The 17,619-nt window shown below is 33.0% G+C and overlaps 1 protein-coding gene across 2 annotated transcripts; it reads left to right on the plus strand.

Annotated features, from left to right (window-relative positions):
* The first annotated feature begins 1,941 nt into the window (after window positions 1-1,941).
* On the plus strand, window positions 1,942-8,520 carry LOC107915086 (uncharacterized). 2 transcript variants are annotated; one of them, XM_016844202.2, is made up of 16 exons: window positions 1,942-2,267; window positions 2,884-3,078; window positions 3,191-3,265; window positions 3,385-3,552; window positions 3,712-3,875; window positions 4,078-4,296; window positions 4,486-4,612; window positions 5,013-5,201; window positions 5,457-5,543; window positions 5,736-5,896; window positions 6,640-6,759; window positions 6,919-7,144; window positions 7,364-7,423; window positions 7,507-7,680; window positions 7,784-7,893; window positions 8,031-8,520. In XM_016844202.2, the coding sequence occupies exons 1-16, from the start codon at window positions 2,064-2,066 to the stop codon at window positions 8,197-8,199; spliced, it is 2,448 nt and encodes an 815-aa protein (XP_016699691.1). In that variant the 5' UTR covers window positions 1,942-2,063; the 3' UTR covers window positions 8,200-8,520. The 2 variants fall into 2 exon arrangements, with proteins under 2 accessions (XP_016699691.1, XP_016699692.1); XM_016844203.2 differs by having other exon boundaries at window positions 5,739-5,896.
* Window positions 8,521-17,619: the final 9,099 nt, after the last annotated feature.

The following is a 17,619-nucleotide window of genomic DNA, read 5'->3' on the forward strand; positions in this document are numbered from 1 at the left end:
TTTAATAAGTGCAATAACAAAAATTGCTTCATTGGACGATGAAGACTTACATATGTTCGAAGATCCTCCCATGGCAATCAAAGAAATACTGCAAGAAGATAGTATTAGAGGCACTGTATCTATGAATAAATCCATGTAATCATTTGTTCTTTACTTTTCACCAAAAAGAAGAAGAAAGACACATGATAATAATAACATTTATCAAAGTAGAAGATTTTACTTAAATTAAATTTTAATGTTATAATATTAAATTAATGGATATTAAATTGTTAAGTTTAAAATATATTTTTAAAGACAGACACTTATTAATAACATTTATCAAATTAAATTTATATTTTTCAAATATAATAAGAATTAATTATATTCATTGATTAAAGTAGAACAAAAATAAACATAAAATTACAAAAATTGAATATTAACAATTTTAAGATTAAAACAAATTAATTTAACAATATATATAAAATAAAGAATCTGTAAGAAATTATTAATAATATTTTTAAATTATAATATATTAATATTATTAATAATAGTTTTAAACTATAATGTATTAATATTAATATTTATACCATGATGAATTTTTGTATTGTTTTAATAGTAAATACCTTTAAGATTAAATAACACTAATATAACTGATTCTAAATTAGTTAAATATTTTTAATTACATTAATTTTTAATTTAATAATGACTTTTTTGAAGAAATTAACATAAACTATGTTATAAAAGAATTAAAAAGTTAATATATATAATTGTGCATCACATAAGAATACAAATTAGTTCAAATATATAATGTTGAAATAAATTTCAAGAAGTGAAATAATTGTATACCTAATATAAATATCGCAAAAAAATAAATTTAATAATAAATGAGGGTTAAGAATATTATTTTGATTCTAAAAGTGCTTCTTCAAACAAAAAAGTACCTATGTCTTTTAAGGTTGTACCATTGCATATGACTTTAAGGTGTATTTGGTTGGATGAAAAAAATAAAGGGATGGAAAAAGAGAATGAAAAAATGGAAAGAAAATAAATTTGAAGTGTATTTAGTTGGAAAGAAAAGTGAGAAAATAAAATAGAAGGGATGATCATTTTCTATTCTAATGCATAAAAAATTAATCTTTCTAAATTGGAATGATCAGAGAAAAGAAAATGGGAGAAAAGTATATGTTTGTTCAAATTTTACATTTTTCGGTTGTTTTATTTGCTTTGCTTTCACTTTTCAACTCTACCAAGCAATTGAGAGAAAGAAAATTACTTTTTTTTCATCTTTTCTACCAAGTACATCTATGGAAAGAAAATTTATATTTTCCATCATTCTAGTTTTCCTCTCCATTTTTCTAAATTTCTTTCATTTGTACCAAGCAAATCTTAAGGGTGTGCTTGGTTAGGTGAAAAAGTGGAGTGATGTCGAGAGGGAGTGGAAAAGTGGAAAGAAAATAAATTTTAAGTATACTGGGTGGGAAAGAAAATAGGAGAAATAATAATTTTTTATTCTAATGCATAAAAAAAAATCTTCCAAATTGAAATGACGATTAGAGAGAAAGTGAGAGAGAAGTGTCTCTTAATTTAAATTGTGTATTTTTCAAATGTTTTATTTTATTTAATTTAATCTTTCAATTTTACTCGGTAATGAAAGAAAAAAAATCTTTTCCATCTTTTCTACCCGGCGCATATATAAAAAGAAAAATTACATATATTTTTTTATCTTTTTATTTTTCCATCCTTCAATTTTTCATCATTTTAATTTTCTTTTCACTCTATTTATTTTTCAAAATAACGGAAAAACACACCAAGTCTAACCCTTCGTAATTTGATGAAAGGAGAAGATGGGGTGGGCTGCTTCAAGTTGAAAATTGATTGCCCAAAATCAAAAGGCCCATTATAAAATGTTTTCATTCTACATCTCGTAATTTAACCACAAAAGCAGGGATCATTTTGGAAACTTTGTAAATTATTATTTCACAGTTCAGTCTAGGCGCAAGTCATCGCCGGTAATGGCTAAAAAGCTCATACAAAATTAATTGAGTAGCATTTTCACGCATTTCTCCTCTGTTTTTATCACTGAAATGGAATCGAGATCGAGGTTATCGTCTATGTTATCATATGCGATATTTCTCGTTACACTCAGTGGACTCGCAACTCTCTCCGATTCTACTCAACAAGCGTTCAAAAGAGACCCCGGCCTCCCTCACTGGCACCATAGCGCATTCCTCGAAGTTCGCGACAGCGTCCGATCCGATGTTCGCCGCACGCTCCACACGCGTGCTGAGGTAATCGATTCTCGCTCTGAAAATCTTGTTAAATCTGTGAAGAAATTAATGACGACTTTTTCCTCGCCAATTTTCATCGAGTTTTCTTTTTTGAAAGAAATTCATATTATTAATAATGTCGGGTTTTCATCGAGGTTTTTTCATTTTAATTATTACTTTAGAGCGTCGAATTTACGAAAATTATAGGACTCGAATTGACTGAATTTGAGCTACACAGTTGATCTCTCCTAAAATGTAATTCAAAATTCGAATTGCGTTCTGAAAATCTCTAGAACCTTGAAGAGTTAGTGGCTGCTAGCTTAGTTCTTCTCATCTCTGGTTATGATTGGAAAAGGTTCCCTTTCTAAAAATCTTGTTAAATCTCTAAAGAAACTTATATGGACATTTTTCTCGCCAATTTTCATTGACTTTTTGTTGTTTTAATGATTACTTTAAAGGAACTTACCAATATTATAGGTTTCGACTTGAGTGAATGAGCTACGCAGTTGATCTCTCCCAAAATGTGATTCAAAATTTAAATTGCGTTCCTGAAATCCCTAGAAACATGAAGAGGTTGTGGCTGTTAGCTTAGTTTTACTCATCTATGGTTATGATTAGAACAGGTTCTGTTGTGCAGGTTCCATTTCAGGTTCCGCTCGAGGTGAATGTGGTGCTAATTGGTCTCAATGGAGATGGTGGCTATCGGTACAATGTCGATTCACAGAAATTGGAGGAGTTTCTGAGAGTTAGCTTTCCCTCTCATAGGCCTTCCTGTCTCGAGACCGAGGAGCCCCTTGATATCGAACATCATGTTGTTTATAACACATTTCCTGTAAGTTTTTTCATTCCTTATTGCATCTTAATAATTACTACTGGTTTAAGCTTCAGCTAGATATCTAAACTGAGTTGTTAGTGTTGTTCTTCACTTATTTGTTCTACTATAGGCAGGACAGCCAGAATTGATTGCGCTTGAGAAGGCACTGAAGGGGGCCATGGTTCCTGCTGGTTCTGCAAGAGAGGTCTACTATATTGCTTCATATTTACTATTACTCTTGATAGTGGAAAGAATATTAACTATATGAATTCTTTTGTATATCAATTTCTTTTTTCTTTTTTCTTTTTTCATTTTACATATTAGCCTGATTTTGGGAGAGAGGTGCCCCTATTTGAGGTGGAAGCAACAGCTGTGGAGCCAGTATTCCAAAAGCTATATTCATATATATTTGACATCAAAAGTGGGGGATATTCTGCTAAAGAGATGGATAGACCTGTGCCAACTGCTATATTTATTGTTAACTTCGACAAGGTATAAGCTAAGTATAATTTCAAACATTAGTTCTGTGCTTTGTCTGTATGAAACTTTGACCATTCCTAGTGTTTTAGTTTTTCCTTTCCCCTTACATGGCTGCATTGATTTGAAATTTTCCTTCTTGATACACTGGTGAATGATTCGGCCTCTTTTTAGGTCAGAATGGATCCTAGGAATAAAGAGGTTGATCTTGATAGTTTGATGTATAGCAAACTTACCCCACTGACTAATGAAGAAATGAAACAACAAGAGGGAGACTACATATATCGATATCGATACAATGGAGGAGGAGCGTCTCAAGTTTGGCTTAGCTCTGGAAGGTCTGTTTTGAGTTGCATTACTTTGTCGAAAGTTTAACTTTTGGGTCCCTGATTTATGGACTTATGGGAAAGAACTGCTAGATTAGAAATATTAACAAGATATTTGATAATATAAAATTCCACTTCTCAATTAGCTGCTCTATAACCTCACTTTTTTTTTTAATATCTTTCTCTGGGGCTCATTTCTGCCTCTACTGTTCAGGTTTGTTGTGATCGACCTATCGGCTGGCCCTTGTACTTACGGGAAGATTGAAACTGAAGAAGGAAGTGTCAGTCCTAGAACATTGCCACGAATACGGAGTATCTTATTTCCAGGGGGTTTGGCTTCTGTCAGTAATCGTGCTACTCATGATAATTTCATGGGACATCTTGCTGCCTTGGTAGCAACCACAGTTGAGCATGTTATAGCTCCAGATGTTCGGTAATTTTACACCATCTTTATTCATTGATAATACTTGCATTTTATGTTTCTTAAATTATTATAATTGGAAACATAGTTGATTATGATTTATGAATCATGCTCAGCTCTATACCTTTCTAGCATTATTATTTACTTTGGTTTAGGGCCTTTTCAGTTGCCTTCTTATTTGTTTGTCCTTGGTGAACTCAGGTTTGAAACTGTTGATCTGACGACAAGGCTGCTTATACCTATTATTATCCTCCAAAACCATAACCGGTATAATATTATGGTAAAAGGTCATAATTACAGCATAGATATTGAAGCAATTGAAGCAGAGGTAAGAAACTAATCTTGAATGGCATCTTCAGATCTGCTTATGCTTGTAAAGCTTGGGTTTAGCCCTTTTTTCCTTGACTCATTATCTGGAACAACATGTAAATAATTTTTTTCAGATTATACTGTGGTGATAACTGATACTCTGAAAACTACTGTATACCATCATACTTTAGTTCTCGAAAACTACTTTTAAAACCTTCTGATTAAAAGCAAAGAACATATATCCTAAATATAACTGTGTCATTTGTTAGTTGGATCGAACTCCTTTTATTTGCATTGGCTGCAAATGAAATTGCTTGGGTTATTTTTCTGGCTCTGCTGAAGGCACTATATTTATTTTTGCGTGATGCTCAAGAAGCAAAATTAATACGTTTCATATGTGGATATTTTGTTTTCTTCAGGTGAAGAAGTTGGTTCATGATGACCAAGAAGTAGTGATTATAGGGGGGTCACATGCACTGCACCATCATGAGAAGTTGGCTATTGCTGTGTCAAAAGCTATGCGTGGCCATTCCTTGCAAGAAACAAAGAGGGATGGGCGCTTCCATGTTCATACGAAGACATATCTTGATGGTGCCATTCTTAAAGAAGTGGGTTTTCCACTCTTTGACCACTTTTTTCCATTTTCTTTCTGAGAGTCTTACTTTCATTAGGTTACATATTGTCAATATCTTGTTGTTATCTCTGTGTTCTGAAGTAAGTTTTCTAAGGATAATGATGAGTTGTTGTATCTAGTTAATGCACTTTTCATTGGCAATGCTTACTTGCTCTTCTCATTGTGTCTTGAAGTCTCCTTGGGATACTGATAGACGGTTATACGTGTGATTTTTGTTGGCTTATCACAGGAGATGGAACGTTCTGCAGATGTGCTTGCTGCAGGTTTACTTGAAATGGCTGACCCATCTCTTTCAAATAAGTTTTTCCTTCGCCAGGTCAGCTTATATTGACTTATTCTTTTTACTTGCTTAAATAAAGAAAAAGAAGTATAAATTGGTGGCATGTCTAGTCTCTTGCAAGTTGAATTTTTCTCTTGCTTGGTTCTGAGGTTAAACACTCTTTCTACCCATGCTTCTTTATCTCTCTTTGGCTTCCCTATGTTGCCATAACATGAATTTTATGTTCAGCAGCATTGGATGGATGAATCCGAGAATTCAACTGATTCGGTTCTGAAGCATAAACCTCTATGGGCTAGTTACAACTCGAAAGTTGGCAAGGATAAGAAAAAGAAAAAACAGAAGAAAAAAGGCGATCTGCACCCAACTTATGGAACTAGAGTTATTCCTGTGTGAGTAGACCAACTTATCTGACAATTTAAAATTGCAATCATGCCCAGGTTGTCTGATCAAATATTTCAATACAACAAACATGTATTACAGGTTTTCGTTGTCCTGCTTAATAATCTTCTTTATTGTAGATGCTGCTTTGTTTATTGGTTTAAAATGTTGTTTGCAGCTTCTATGTGAGATTGAAAAGTTTTGCATCCTGTTCTACCACTTAATAATGTCTTTAAGAACTAAATGGCAAATTTAAGAGCCTCAGTTACTTGTTTTATTCTACATATTTAGAAGGCATGGATAATCATTTATAACATCAACAAAATTGTGGCCTGGTGGTCATAGTTGATGGCTTTAATTACAATTCTTTCATGATTTGATCAAACTGCTAAACCATTTTAACATGCTGGCGATTAATCAGAAAATTGGTCTTATGATCTTTTTCTGCAAAACATTAGAGAATGTTACAGTTTGTACAGGTAGTATTTGGAAATTTGACAGTCTTCACTAAATTAGAACAGCTGTTGCTTCAATCAGCAATAACATTTTTGCTGATTCCCCCCTCCCCATGTTATTATCCTTAAGCTTATGATAAAAAGTTGTACAATAAATTTTGGTATGTTTTTGAATTATCTCTTGTATTGTAATACTTCAGATAATAAGTTCCCAAAAAGCAATATTATGAATCAATCTTTAGACTGTTTAATGGATATTAGAGCTTTTCATTAGACATAGATCAGTTATTTTTCTGCAGCTTTGTGCTATCATTGGCTGATGTTGATCCACAACTTATGATGGAAGATGAAAGCTTTGTTTGGACTGGAAATGATGTTGTCATAGTACTTGAGCACCAAAGTCCAAATATACCTCTGAGGTGAGCCGAAAATTCTTTATTCCTTTAAAAAATACCCTTGCTGTATAATTTTGATTTGAGCTATCTTATGTATTTGACTTTGCTGGACCAAAGAGTTCTCTAACGTCTCTATTCATTTTTTAACTCTTTCCTCATGCCTTACCATGGCTTTTTGACTAGTTATGTTTCTGAGACTGAGAGAAGGCATGCTATTCCATCACAAGCACAGCGCCATATTGTAGCAGGGCTTGCTTCTGCTGTGGGTGGTTTGAGTGCACCATATGAAAAAGCTTCTCATGTACATGAAAGACCTGTTGTGAATTGGCTCTGGGCTGCGGGTTGTCACCCGTTTGGACCATTCTCAAATACATCTCGAATTAGTCAAATGCTTCAGGATGTTGCACTGGTAAGCTAACTTCATCGTCTTAAAGTTCTTTGTATCACACACGAGACACATACCTACCAAGGTATTAAGAGTGCACTTTGCAACTCGATATCTATTTGGTCGAAACAACTTTGCATACTCTGTAGGATTTCTTGCCTAGTAGGTACACATATATTCACATGTAGGTTCTAATGGACAAGCTTATTGAGGCATTTGAAAGATTGACCATCTTGTTGGCAGAGAAATACGATTTATGCACGTGTAGATTCTGCTCTCAGAACCATTCGTGATACATCGGAGGTAATTTTATCTTCTTATAGCCATTCCTTGTCCAATGTGATAATTTTATCGAGATAATTTTATCTGCTTCTCATTGTCTTCAGGCTGTCCAATCTTTTGCTGCTGAATATTTAAAGACCCCACTTGGTGAACCTGTGAAGGGAAAGAAGAACAAGTCGACTACTGAACTATGGCTGGAGAAGTTTTACAAGAAAACAACAAACCTGCCTGAACCGTTCCCGCATGAATTAGTTGAGCGATTAGAGAAATACTTGGATGTAAGCTGCAACTAATCTAGCTAACTGATTAAGTTATTTGAACTTGTTCTTTTTCTATCTTTTTTTTAAAAGTTTTTTCGGGTCTATTCCTTGATTAAAACAGAACCTTGAGGAGCAACTCGTTGATCTTTCTTCTTTGTTATATGACCATCGACTACAAGATGCACATTTGAATAGTTCGGACATCCTTCAAAGCACCATGTTTACACAGCAGTAAGTTAGCCTGCATTATGGCTTGGCAAACTATTTGACGTTCTTTCTCTTTCTTTCTTTCTTTGTTCATTTTTGGCAGATTATGCAACATTTTTAGTAGGTATTTATCAATCCTGTTCCAAACCTTTATAATGCAGGTACGTTGAGAATGTTTTGACAAGCGAGAGGGAGAGAATGAGATGCTGTAATATTGAATTCAAATACCTGATGCATTCTTCCCAAACTTTCGTCTATGGAGGAATTCTTCTTGCTGGGTTCTTTGTATATTTCATTGTCATTTTCTTTTCATCACCCCCCGGTCAATGATCTCAACTCCGAAGATTATCAGGCATTTGAAGGTAAGCTTGGTCTCTCATCTTTAGGGAACCCATCTTAGTCTGTACACATTTCAGAAAGAAGAAAGTTTTGTAAAATTAGGGTTTCTTTGCTTGCATTACCACAACATGGTATAAACAAATAGCTGAATCTTTGCTAAAAACCTGTTTTTCTTTGAGAACCATGAACCAAAAAAAAAAAAAAAACTTTTGAATGAGTCTGTCAAAATTTGATCGTATATCTTATTCCATTCATGGCGATGTAGTTCTTGGAAGAAAAAATATATATTTGACGTTTCTTGATGCATCCATACATCAGCGCGCGCACAGACATCTCCATATATTCTTCCCACTTCTGTATATAAAAATCAACTTCTTAACTTACTTGATTGGCAAGCTTTCACCCGTTATGAATGATTCAATCTCTTTTTTTTTTTCTTTTTCTTTTTTTTCCCCTTTCATTATCAATGGCTTGCGTGCGTTGACCTGGTGGTTCAATCATATACGATGAACACCGGTAAAAACTGGGAACCATAAACCCTTTAATATATATATTATTTTTACTTTTTGGACATTTTAAACTAAAAAGTTAGATTTAAGAAAAATATCATGATCTCATTTTTATCTTTTGTAAATATGTCTTCCCTGATTTTTTTAAAAAATAATATATTTTTAGTTATTATTAAATTTACATTTAAAAAAAAAATTCAAGATTGAACTGAGAATTTAAAACAGATTTGATATTTGGTTTTAGGCTTTTCAACAGGGAGATTTCATCTATAGAGAGAGAAAATCATTCCTTCACTCTCCAAACCTTTCAATTAGGAAAAGGATTTCTGCTAATGAAAGTTCAAATAACACTATTTTATATATATATCTATAATATTTTGACCTAATGATGTAAAAATGATAATGAAATAAAATTACCAGTTATTATGTTTCGTCCTATGATTTATTTCATCATATATAATATAACCTTAGCGTTTGGAATAGGTTTGGGAAAGTAGGTTGAGCTCTTGTGTCACAAATTAATTAAGTATTAATCCAGTTGGCTAATGATTTTTTACAGAGTAAATTGTATTATTATAAAAATATTTTTATTTTTATTTATATAAAATCAATAAAAAAAATCTATATTTGGACTTGAAGGATTACGATTTCTTTACAACCATTTCAAAGTTCTATTTGATTTTTATATAATTTTTTAAAAATATATTTTATAGGTTTTTTAGGTGTCACATAATCTCATAGGTTTAATGGATATGAGGTAATTAAGATAGTAAAATTTTAAAAGTGATATGATAAGAGAACTAGGTTGAAATAAAACTAGAAAACAACCTTAGTCAATTAAGAAAGAAAGACATGCTCTTACTAATTGCTTCATTGGCAAGCTTCCAACAACCGGTTGCAATTATTTTTATTCATTAAAAAGACTAAAATGGGCTTAAGCCTATTTGGGCCGGGCCTGGATAGATTTTTTAAAGCTTGAGTCGAACCTGATCTTATTATATATTGTTAATATATGTTATAAATGGTTAATATATAAAATCAGCCCAAAACCAAATATTTTTTTACCCAAAACTCCAACTTGTCCTTAATAAATTAAAGGACAAACTACTTAAATAGTCATCTAAATATTTTGCATTCTTATTTTGGTTATTAAATTTTTTTTGTTAATTTTACATTTTAGTCACTCCACCATTAAAATCTGTTTGGTCATCATACAGAATGTTGATGTATGTTGGTATAATAACAATTTTAGCCCTTAATATTTACCCATTTTATTAATTTAATCATGATTTTGAAAATTTCAACAAATTTAATTTTTAATATTTACATATTCTATCAATTTGGTCTTGATTCTAGAATTTTAAAAATAAGTGAATATTTACACAGAATGTGTAAATCGAGAACCATAAAACCATTTTTTATTTATCTTTTTTGAATTTTGTAACTTAAAAGTCAGATTTTTAAATTTTTTTGCAGATATATTTATCTATTTTTCTTTTCTACTTTTTATATGTTGATAACTTTTAAGTATTATTTAACTTTTTTGCAGATTTGATCTTTGGTTTAGGCTTTTCAACTGGTAGATTTGATCTGTGATAAAACTAACAAACAAGTTAACCATAGAAATTCTTTTAATTACTTTCCAAACCTTTCTATTAGAGCTAATGAATGTTTTTTAATAACCAAAAACTCTAGGGTTAGTGGTACTAAGTACTAAGTGTTCACTGTTGACTTTAAAAATTTATTTCATGGGTTGGAGTTACAAAAATAATTCTGATTGGTTGTTATTAGGGGTGTGCAGGTTAGTTGTAAATGTAAATGTAAATGTAAAAATAAAAATAAAAATAAAAATAAAATATTTATTATCTTTTCACCCAATGATTTAAAAATGATAATGAAAAAAATATCAATTATTATGTTTAACATAATATTCAGTCATTGATATATTGCTATATTATATGATGACTAATATAAATGAAAAACGATTGAATACAAAATTTATAACATCAAAATCGGTTTGGGAAATTACTTATATAAGATAAACAGTTAGTATCACGAATTAATTAGATACAAATTTAATTAAATAATGATTAAAAAATTAAAAATTATTTTTATGAAAATTGTTGAGTATTTTTCTTTGTCTCTCTTAGATAGTGGTGTTTCCCTATTTATATGTTATGGGTACTGCTCATTGGTATGGCGTACTAGGTAGGTTCCATGCACATAAACACATATCCTATACTAGGCTTAACACGTTTTTATGCAGTCTCATGTGTGATCTCATGTGTTACTTCGCATGAGAACATAGGTAACCATCCTATGAGCTCAGTCTGCGAGGTCCTGTGAGCTTGATAGAAACTAGCCCATCCGACCTGAACCCATTCGGGTCTTGGGCTGATGGTAACAAGTATCATAATAATTTGTCCCTCATTTGATTCGAAGAAGAGTTATAAAGTGACTCTTCTTGGAACTTGTTTTTGTGGGTACAAAAGTAAAATTAATAAAACTTACCGAGTACGTTTTACATTTTATTAGATAACTCACATTTAACCACATGGATAGAAAAAGTATAGCTGCTTACAGCTGATCGCTCTCCCACTGTTGGGCATTTGAAGTGTTAAAGAATGAATGGGAATTTCTTTTAAAAGGGAGTTAACCAGGCCCTAGAAATCACATTACTTAAATTCAAATTTTTCGAAGAAGAATCATAGTCGAAAAGGATAATTTCAGAGGTAATCTCTCTAAAATTTCCATTGTATTCTCAACTTTTCTTTCTACTTTCATTGGTAAAGTATGGCTAGAACCAGAGGCAGTTGTTGTGTTATTCTGGGTAAGACTTCGCGACATCAGGAGGCAAGAAATGTCGTAGAAGAAAAAACGTATGTTTGTACAACAAAAGATGAAGAATTGCACCAAGTTCTGGCTGTTCGAAGAATTAAAATTTCAAATTTCGCTGATGATTTTTCTATTCCTGAAGGATCGCACCTTTTGAGCGACACCAGTAATGGTAGATTTTTTACTTCCACTATATGTGGTAGAAGTGAGGTTTCATTTGCCCCTTTATCCTTTCTTTTGTCATCTCCTTGATGACTATAGGATAGCTCATAACCAATTATCTGGTTTTTCTTGGTGGTTGGTTGTAGCGTATTTCATTAAATGTGGTTGACGCGATGAAGTGTCATTGATCGTTGTATTTCAAAGGTTATATCAATTTAAGGCCTATAATTAAAGGGGTCCAATGGTTTCTTCTGTTTTACCCCCCCGAAGACGTGAAATCTATTATCAACAACAGATGTTCTAATCTTCATCTCAATTACTGTAAATATATCCAAGTCACATACAATCTTAATAGTGGCTTTGGTTTCCCCACTGAGTGGTAATCGCCAAACAAAGACATATGCTCGAGAAGGCGAGACATAGTATCAGAAATAGGCTGAGGATAATTTTATAGGCTTCGCCAGGGCTGTGTACTGACTTAAAAGAAATACTGATTGTGAAAAATGTTTTTTGGTATTGTCTTTTAAGTTTAAGCCTTAATGGATGGAGACAAGTTGACGCGAATAATGGAGCAAACACCATTAGGCTTCTTCCTGCATAGTTTGCGTAGCCTTACGGGGCAACTGATAAATTGGCTCTTATATTGTTGGGAAATAAAGATGAGCCTGGGAATTACTTTTATAATTTTTGTAAACTAAAGCCTCGCGCTTGGTCTTCGTAACCTTCAATGAATGTAGAGAGTGATGTGAACCCCCTTTTTTTAACTAGTGTTGATTTAAGAATTATTGGTGGTGCAGGCACAACTCAAAGTATCAAAAATAGTCCTAAAGAATCCACCAACTTATCAAGGGAGAAAGACGAATACATGGACGTACGTTACTTTATGCAAGGTATGCGAGGTGGTCCTTTTGGTGCCAATGTTGGTGAAGTAGTGCGAACAGTAGGAAGAAACAAAAAACTACAGTAAGAGCCACCAATATAGTTTTAAGCAGCGAAGACGAAGGTAGCCCAGGGGAAAAGCTTCGCCGAAAAAAATGGGATATCATCCTAAATCATCTGTTAATGTTGTTCTTATTACTGTAGCTTCTTTTATAACTCCTTCTCCTTTGATTTCTCCTGTTAACTCCCCACCACCACCAAGGCCAGTTAATGATAATGCCTTTGGGGTCATTGTCGCTCATAGTCCCCCTAGTGGCTCTGTGAAGTTCTATACTGTTGGTGATGAAACAGGGATCTTGTTTCCTTGGCGTGAGTAACTCAGCATGAAGAAGTTTCCCTTTAGCCCTGATGAAGTGATGAAACAATGGAATAATATCTTGCTTAAAGAAACAAAAGGGCTTTTTTGCCCAAGTGAATTAGGTAAGTCATCTAGTGAAACAAGGAAACCTTCACTAAAAAAGTTAGCGGTCTCATTACAAATGATGTTGAATGAAGCATGTATGGCTAGCATGGGACTCGTTGAAGGTGTGAACAAGGTAGGAATTAAAAGGAAGCAACATGAAAATATGTATCAATCCATTATGGAAGCATTAGCACAGGCACGCGAACACTATGCCAACTTAGCTGAAGAAAATAAGAGACTGCTAGAGCAAAATAGAAGGTTAGGAGAATGTCTTACCATCGCTTAGAGAGATGTTGAAAGATTACATGAGGAGATCACAAGTGAACGAGTTGATAAGATGATGTTGGAAGCTATTTTAAAGGAAATGGATGAAGAATATAAGGTTACAATGGCTAATTCAGCGAAGTGACATGAAGAAACCTTAGAGAAATATAAGACAGATACTATGCAGAGTCTCCAAGAATATTTTCTTGATTTAAAGGCTAACTTCTTTTTGCATGCTCAAGTAGCTGGTGGCCTTTTTGATGCTCGTAGAGTAAATTTTGATGCACTTAGCGAGCTAACTAGTGTTCAGCTAGATTTTGATGTTCATTTCCTCTCTAGAGCATCCTGGGAGGAATTTGCAGAAAACAAAAGAACTCTGATAGTTTTACCTCCCTAAAGACCCTATTGAGACCAGCTCTACTCCTAAAGATCTTTTTGACACTAGCATTGTTCCTATAGAGGAAGGCAAAGGCAATGGACTTGAAGGACATGGTGAAGGATAAGACGAGTTGTTAGTTAATCCTGTAGGCACAAGTAGTAATTGATGACTTGTCTATTTTTTAGTGTACTTGTTGCCTTTGAATTGGAAATGAAAATCTCAGCTTTAATTTTTAGTGATATGGTGATACATAACTTGAAGCAAAATACTTAAAAAAAATCATCCTTAACTTTGAACCCAACAAACTTGGGTTATAATCTAAAACCATTAAACTTCAACAATGTAAATGTATGTCAGTTAATTGTTTAAGAATTGCGATCTTGAATCAGTTAACTCAAAGAAATTTAGGTTGCGATCTTAAATCAACTAACCTTTATAATTCCAATTGTGAACGTAGGTCAGGGACCTGTTTAGGAGTTGCAATATTAAATCAGCTAACTCAAAGAAATTTAGGTTATGATCTTAAATCAACTAACCTTTATAATTCCAGCTGTGAATATAGGTTAGTGAGTTGTTTAAGAGTTGCGATATTAAATCAGCTAACTTAACGAAATTTAGGTTGTGATATTAAATTAGCTAACCTTTATAATTCCAGTTGTGAACACATGTTAGCGAGCTGTTTAGGAGTTGCGATCTTAAACCAGCTAACTCAAAGAAAATTGGGTTGCGATATTAAATCAGCTAACTTTTATAATTTCAGTGGTGAACGTAGGTTTGCAATCTGTTTAGGAGTTGTGATATTAAATTAGCTAACTCAAAGAAATTTAGGCTATGATCTTAAATGAATTAACCTTTATAATTCCAACTGTAAATATAGGTCAGTGAGCTATTTAGGAGTTGTGATCTTAAATCAACTAACTCAGAAACTTAGGTTGTGATATTAAATCAGCTAACCTTTATAATTCTAGTTGTGACTGTAGGTCAGTGAGCTGTTTAGAAGTTATGATCTTAAATCAGCTAACTCAAATAAATTTAGACATGAAAATTTGCAAATAATACTTTTTTTTATTGAAGAAAAAGAATTATTCATACATGATATTTCTTCAAATGGCGAGCATTCCATGTTCGTGGCAGAATAAGGCCCTCTATTTTCGCTAATTTATAGGCTCCATAACCTATTTTTTCTATCACCTTGTATGGTCCTTCCTAGTTTGGAGCCATCTTTCCTTTCTATGACACGGGGAGACTAGCTTCAGTGTTCCTCAGAACAAGATCACCTACATGAAATTACTTGTTTTTAACTTTAGAATTGGAAAAAAACGAGTCACTTGTTGAGCTCACGCAACAACTCTAACTTCTGCTGTTTCTCTAACTTCATCAATAAGATCTAGGCTAAGTCTCATAGCTTCTTGACTGCCTCCGGACATAGTAGTGTCCAGAGTGTAAATACTGCTATAAAATAGAGGGTTATGAGGTGGTATCTGTAAGTATACAGGTCGAGTTGTAATACAGATTTTACAACGAAGTAGGTGAGTACTCCGAGGATTGTACCCAAAGAAGGCGATTACTAAATCAATCTTAACCTAAACAATTAAAGATCTAATTAATACTTAAATTTAGTTATAGTACGAGAGTAAAATAAGAAATATTATTTTAGGGTTTTTAAATTAATAAAATAACATAAAAGAATTAAAATTGCAAGAGATAGAGAGAAATAAAGTGAACCAAATTTGAAGATGGGTGATTAGCTTGCTTCAACAATCTCAATCAACTGTCGTCTCAGGTTCTTTGTCAATCAACTAGTCGCTACCCTAGCAGGATCTTCTGATCTTCCACTAATATAAAGAGCCAATAAGAACGACTTATGTTCTGACCTCACAATCCAGAATGGCTTGGGGTAAAGGTGTTCACGAATGGGCAGTATCAATTTTGGGTTAATTCCCACCTTGATGATTTCCCAGGGTTGTTAGGCCTAGGGTTTGTTTCACATTCTTCCTTTCCCAAACAGTTGATCCGTTGAATAACCGTACAAAATAGTTAAAAGATCATGCTTCCACTCGCTAATCCCCCATAGAAGGATTAGTTCCTTATGGCTTTCATAAACAACATGGAATAAATGAAAGACTTAAGCATAGAGAATGGATTGAATAGAAAGTTTAAGAAAAGCCTGATTGATATTGATAATAAGCCTGAATCCACAACAGTTAATCTTTTTTATAACTCAGAACTAATAAACTAAAACTAAGAAAATATAAAGAAAGCAAGAAAACAAAACTTACACCTAAATATAGAATCTAAGCTAATGGAATAGGTACATAATGTGTGCCAAATGAGCCTATTTATAGCCTTCAGGTAGCCGTCATCCTTAACCCTAGGTTAGCTGGCGTTCTCGAGCTTTAATTTTGATTGTGCAGACCAAAACGCCCTTACTTCATGTTTTACTCTCGTCATAGAGTCGATGTCGCGACACACCATGGCCCGTGGCGCGACATAGCTACTAGTATGCTCCTCTGCAGCCATCTTCAAGGGTATGTCGCAACACCCTCAGCTTGTGTCACAACATTGAAGGCAGTTTCTTACTTTCTACATTATGTTCTCTGTAACACCCCTAACTCGTATCCATTGTCAGACTAGGGTAACGAGGCATTTCCGAACATATCAGAACATTTCGCGATCACTTCACAATCGTAAGTCATACATCATCATCTCAAAGTCAAATATCATCATAAGGTCCCTTTCTTAGGTCAACGAGACCTTAAACATGCATTAGAAGAGGTTGGGACTAAACCAAACACATATGAATTTTTAACAAAATCTAACATTTTTCGAAATTGCATAGGTCACACTCCCGTGTGGTCAGGTCATGTGGCACAAAATTAGGCTTGGATTAAGCCACATTTCTTCTCCTACTCATACATATCTAATCCACATCATTTTGTACCATTTCATGCATACCTTATCCAAATCATACACATAATCATATTTTCAACCAATAAACATGCCTCAAAGCCATTCAATATATGCTTTATAAATACATAACTCGAATTGTTTGCATATCACCTTAATGGTATTTGAATACTTAATAAAAATCGAACATTTTTTTCTTCATAATTCTATACATGTGCATATTAAACGAAATAGATCATATCACATGGTTTTTTGTCCGTTAGCATATGCAACATTAATAACTTCACAAAATTATCAAGTATAACCTTGTTTCAACCTTATAACCTTATGTGCATTTCACCATACCAAATCAATTACATAACATTCGAATATCTCAAGTATAATCAATCATATTTCATTTCAAATACCGAGCATATATCAAGATATCCATTTTATACATCTATTTTATTAACTTAAGCATATTCGTATTTTAAGACAAAACAAACCATATTATACGACCTAATATTCATCCAAACATAAAACCTTATCAAAAGAACCAAATTCCATAACCGAATATACAACCACTTTTATAACATATTTCGAAATCAAGTCTTAATCCAACAACTTGACCTTTAAATACCGAACCACAAAACAACCATGTCATAGGCGTATGAATTTATTTTACCTATCATTAGCCAAATATAAATGTACATCATATATCATAATTTATCTCACAAAATGACCTAAGAAATTTCCATCATTCACAAATCAATTTACAAGGAAATTTATACTTCAAAACATAGGTTATCAATAAGCCACACTAAATAGCCAAATTCACATAGCATAGCATAGTCATTACATGGAAATTATAAACACATACCAACATTATCATCTAACCGGATCATTAACAATATTAACATCACCCAATCTTTTAAGCTAAAAATGATATCTCATAACTTAACATCAAAACAATATATCACTTATAGTTATTCAAATGACCATCAAGCATACCCAAAATATAATCATCAATTTAC

The sequence above is a fragment of the Gossypium hirsutum genome, chromosome D10, assembly GCF_007990345.1.
Source record: "Gossypium hirsutum isolate 1008001.06 chromosome D10, Gossypium_hirsutum_v2.1, whole genome shotgun sequence".
Lineage (NCBI taxonomy): Eukaryota > Viridiplantae > Streptophyta > Magnoliopsida > Malvales > Malvaceae > Gossypium > Gossypium hirsutum.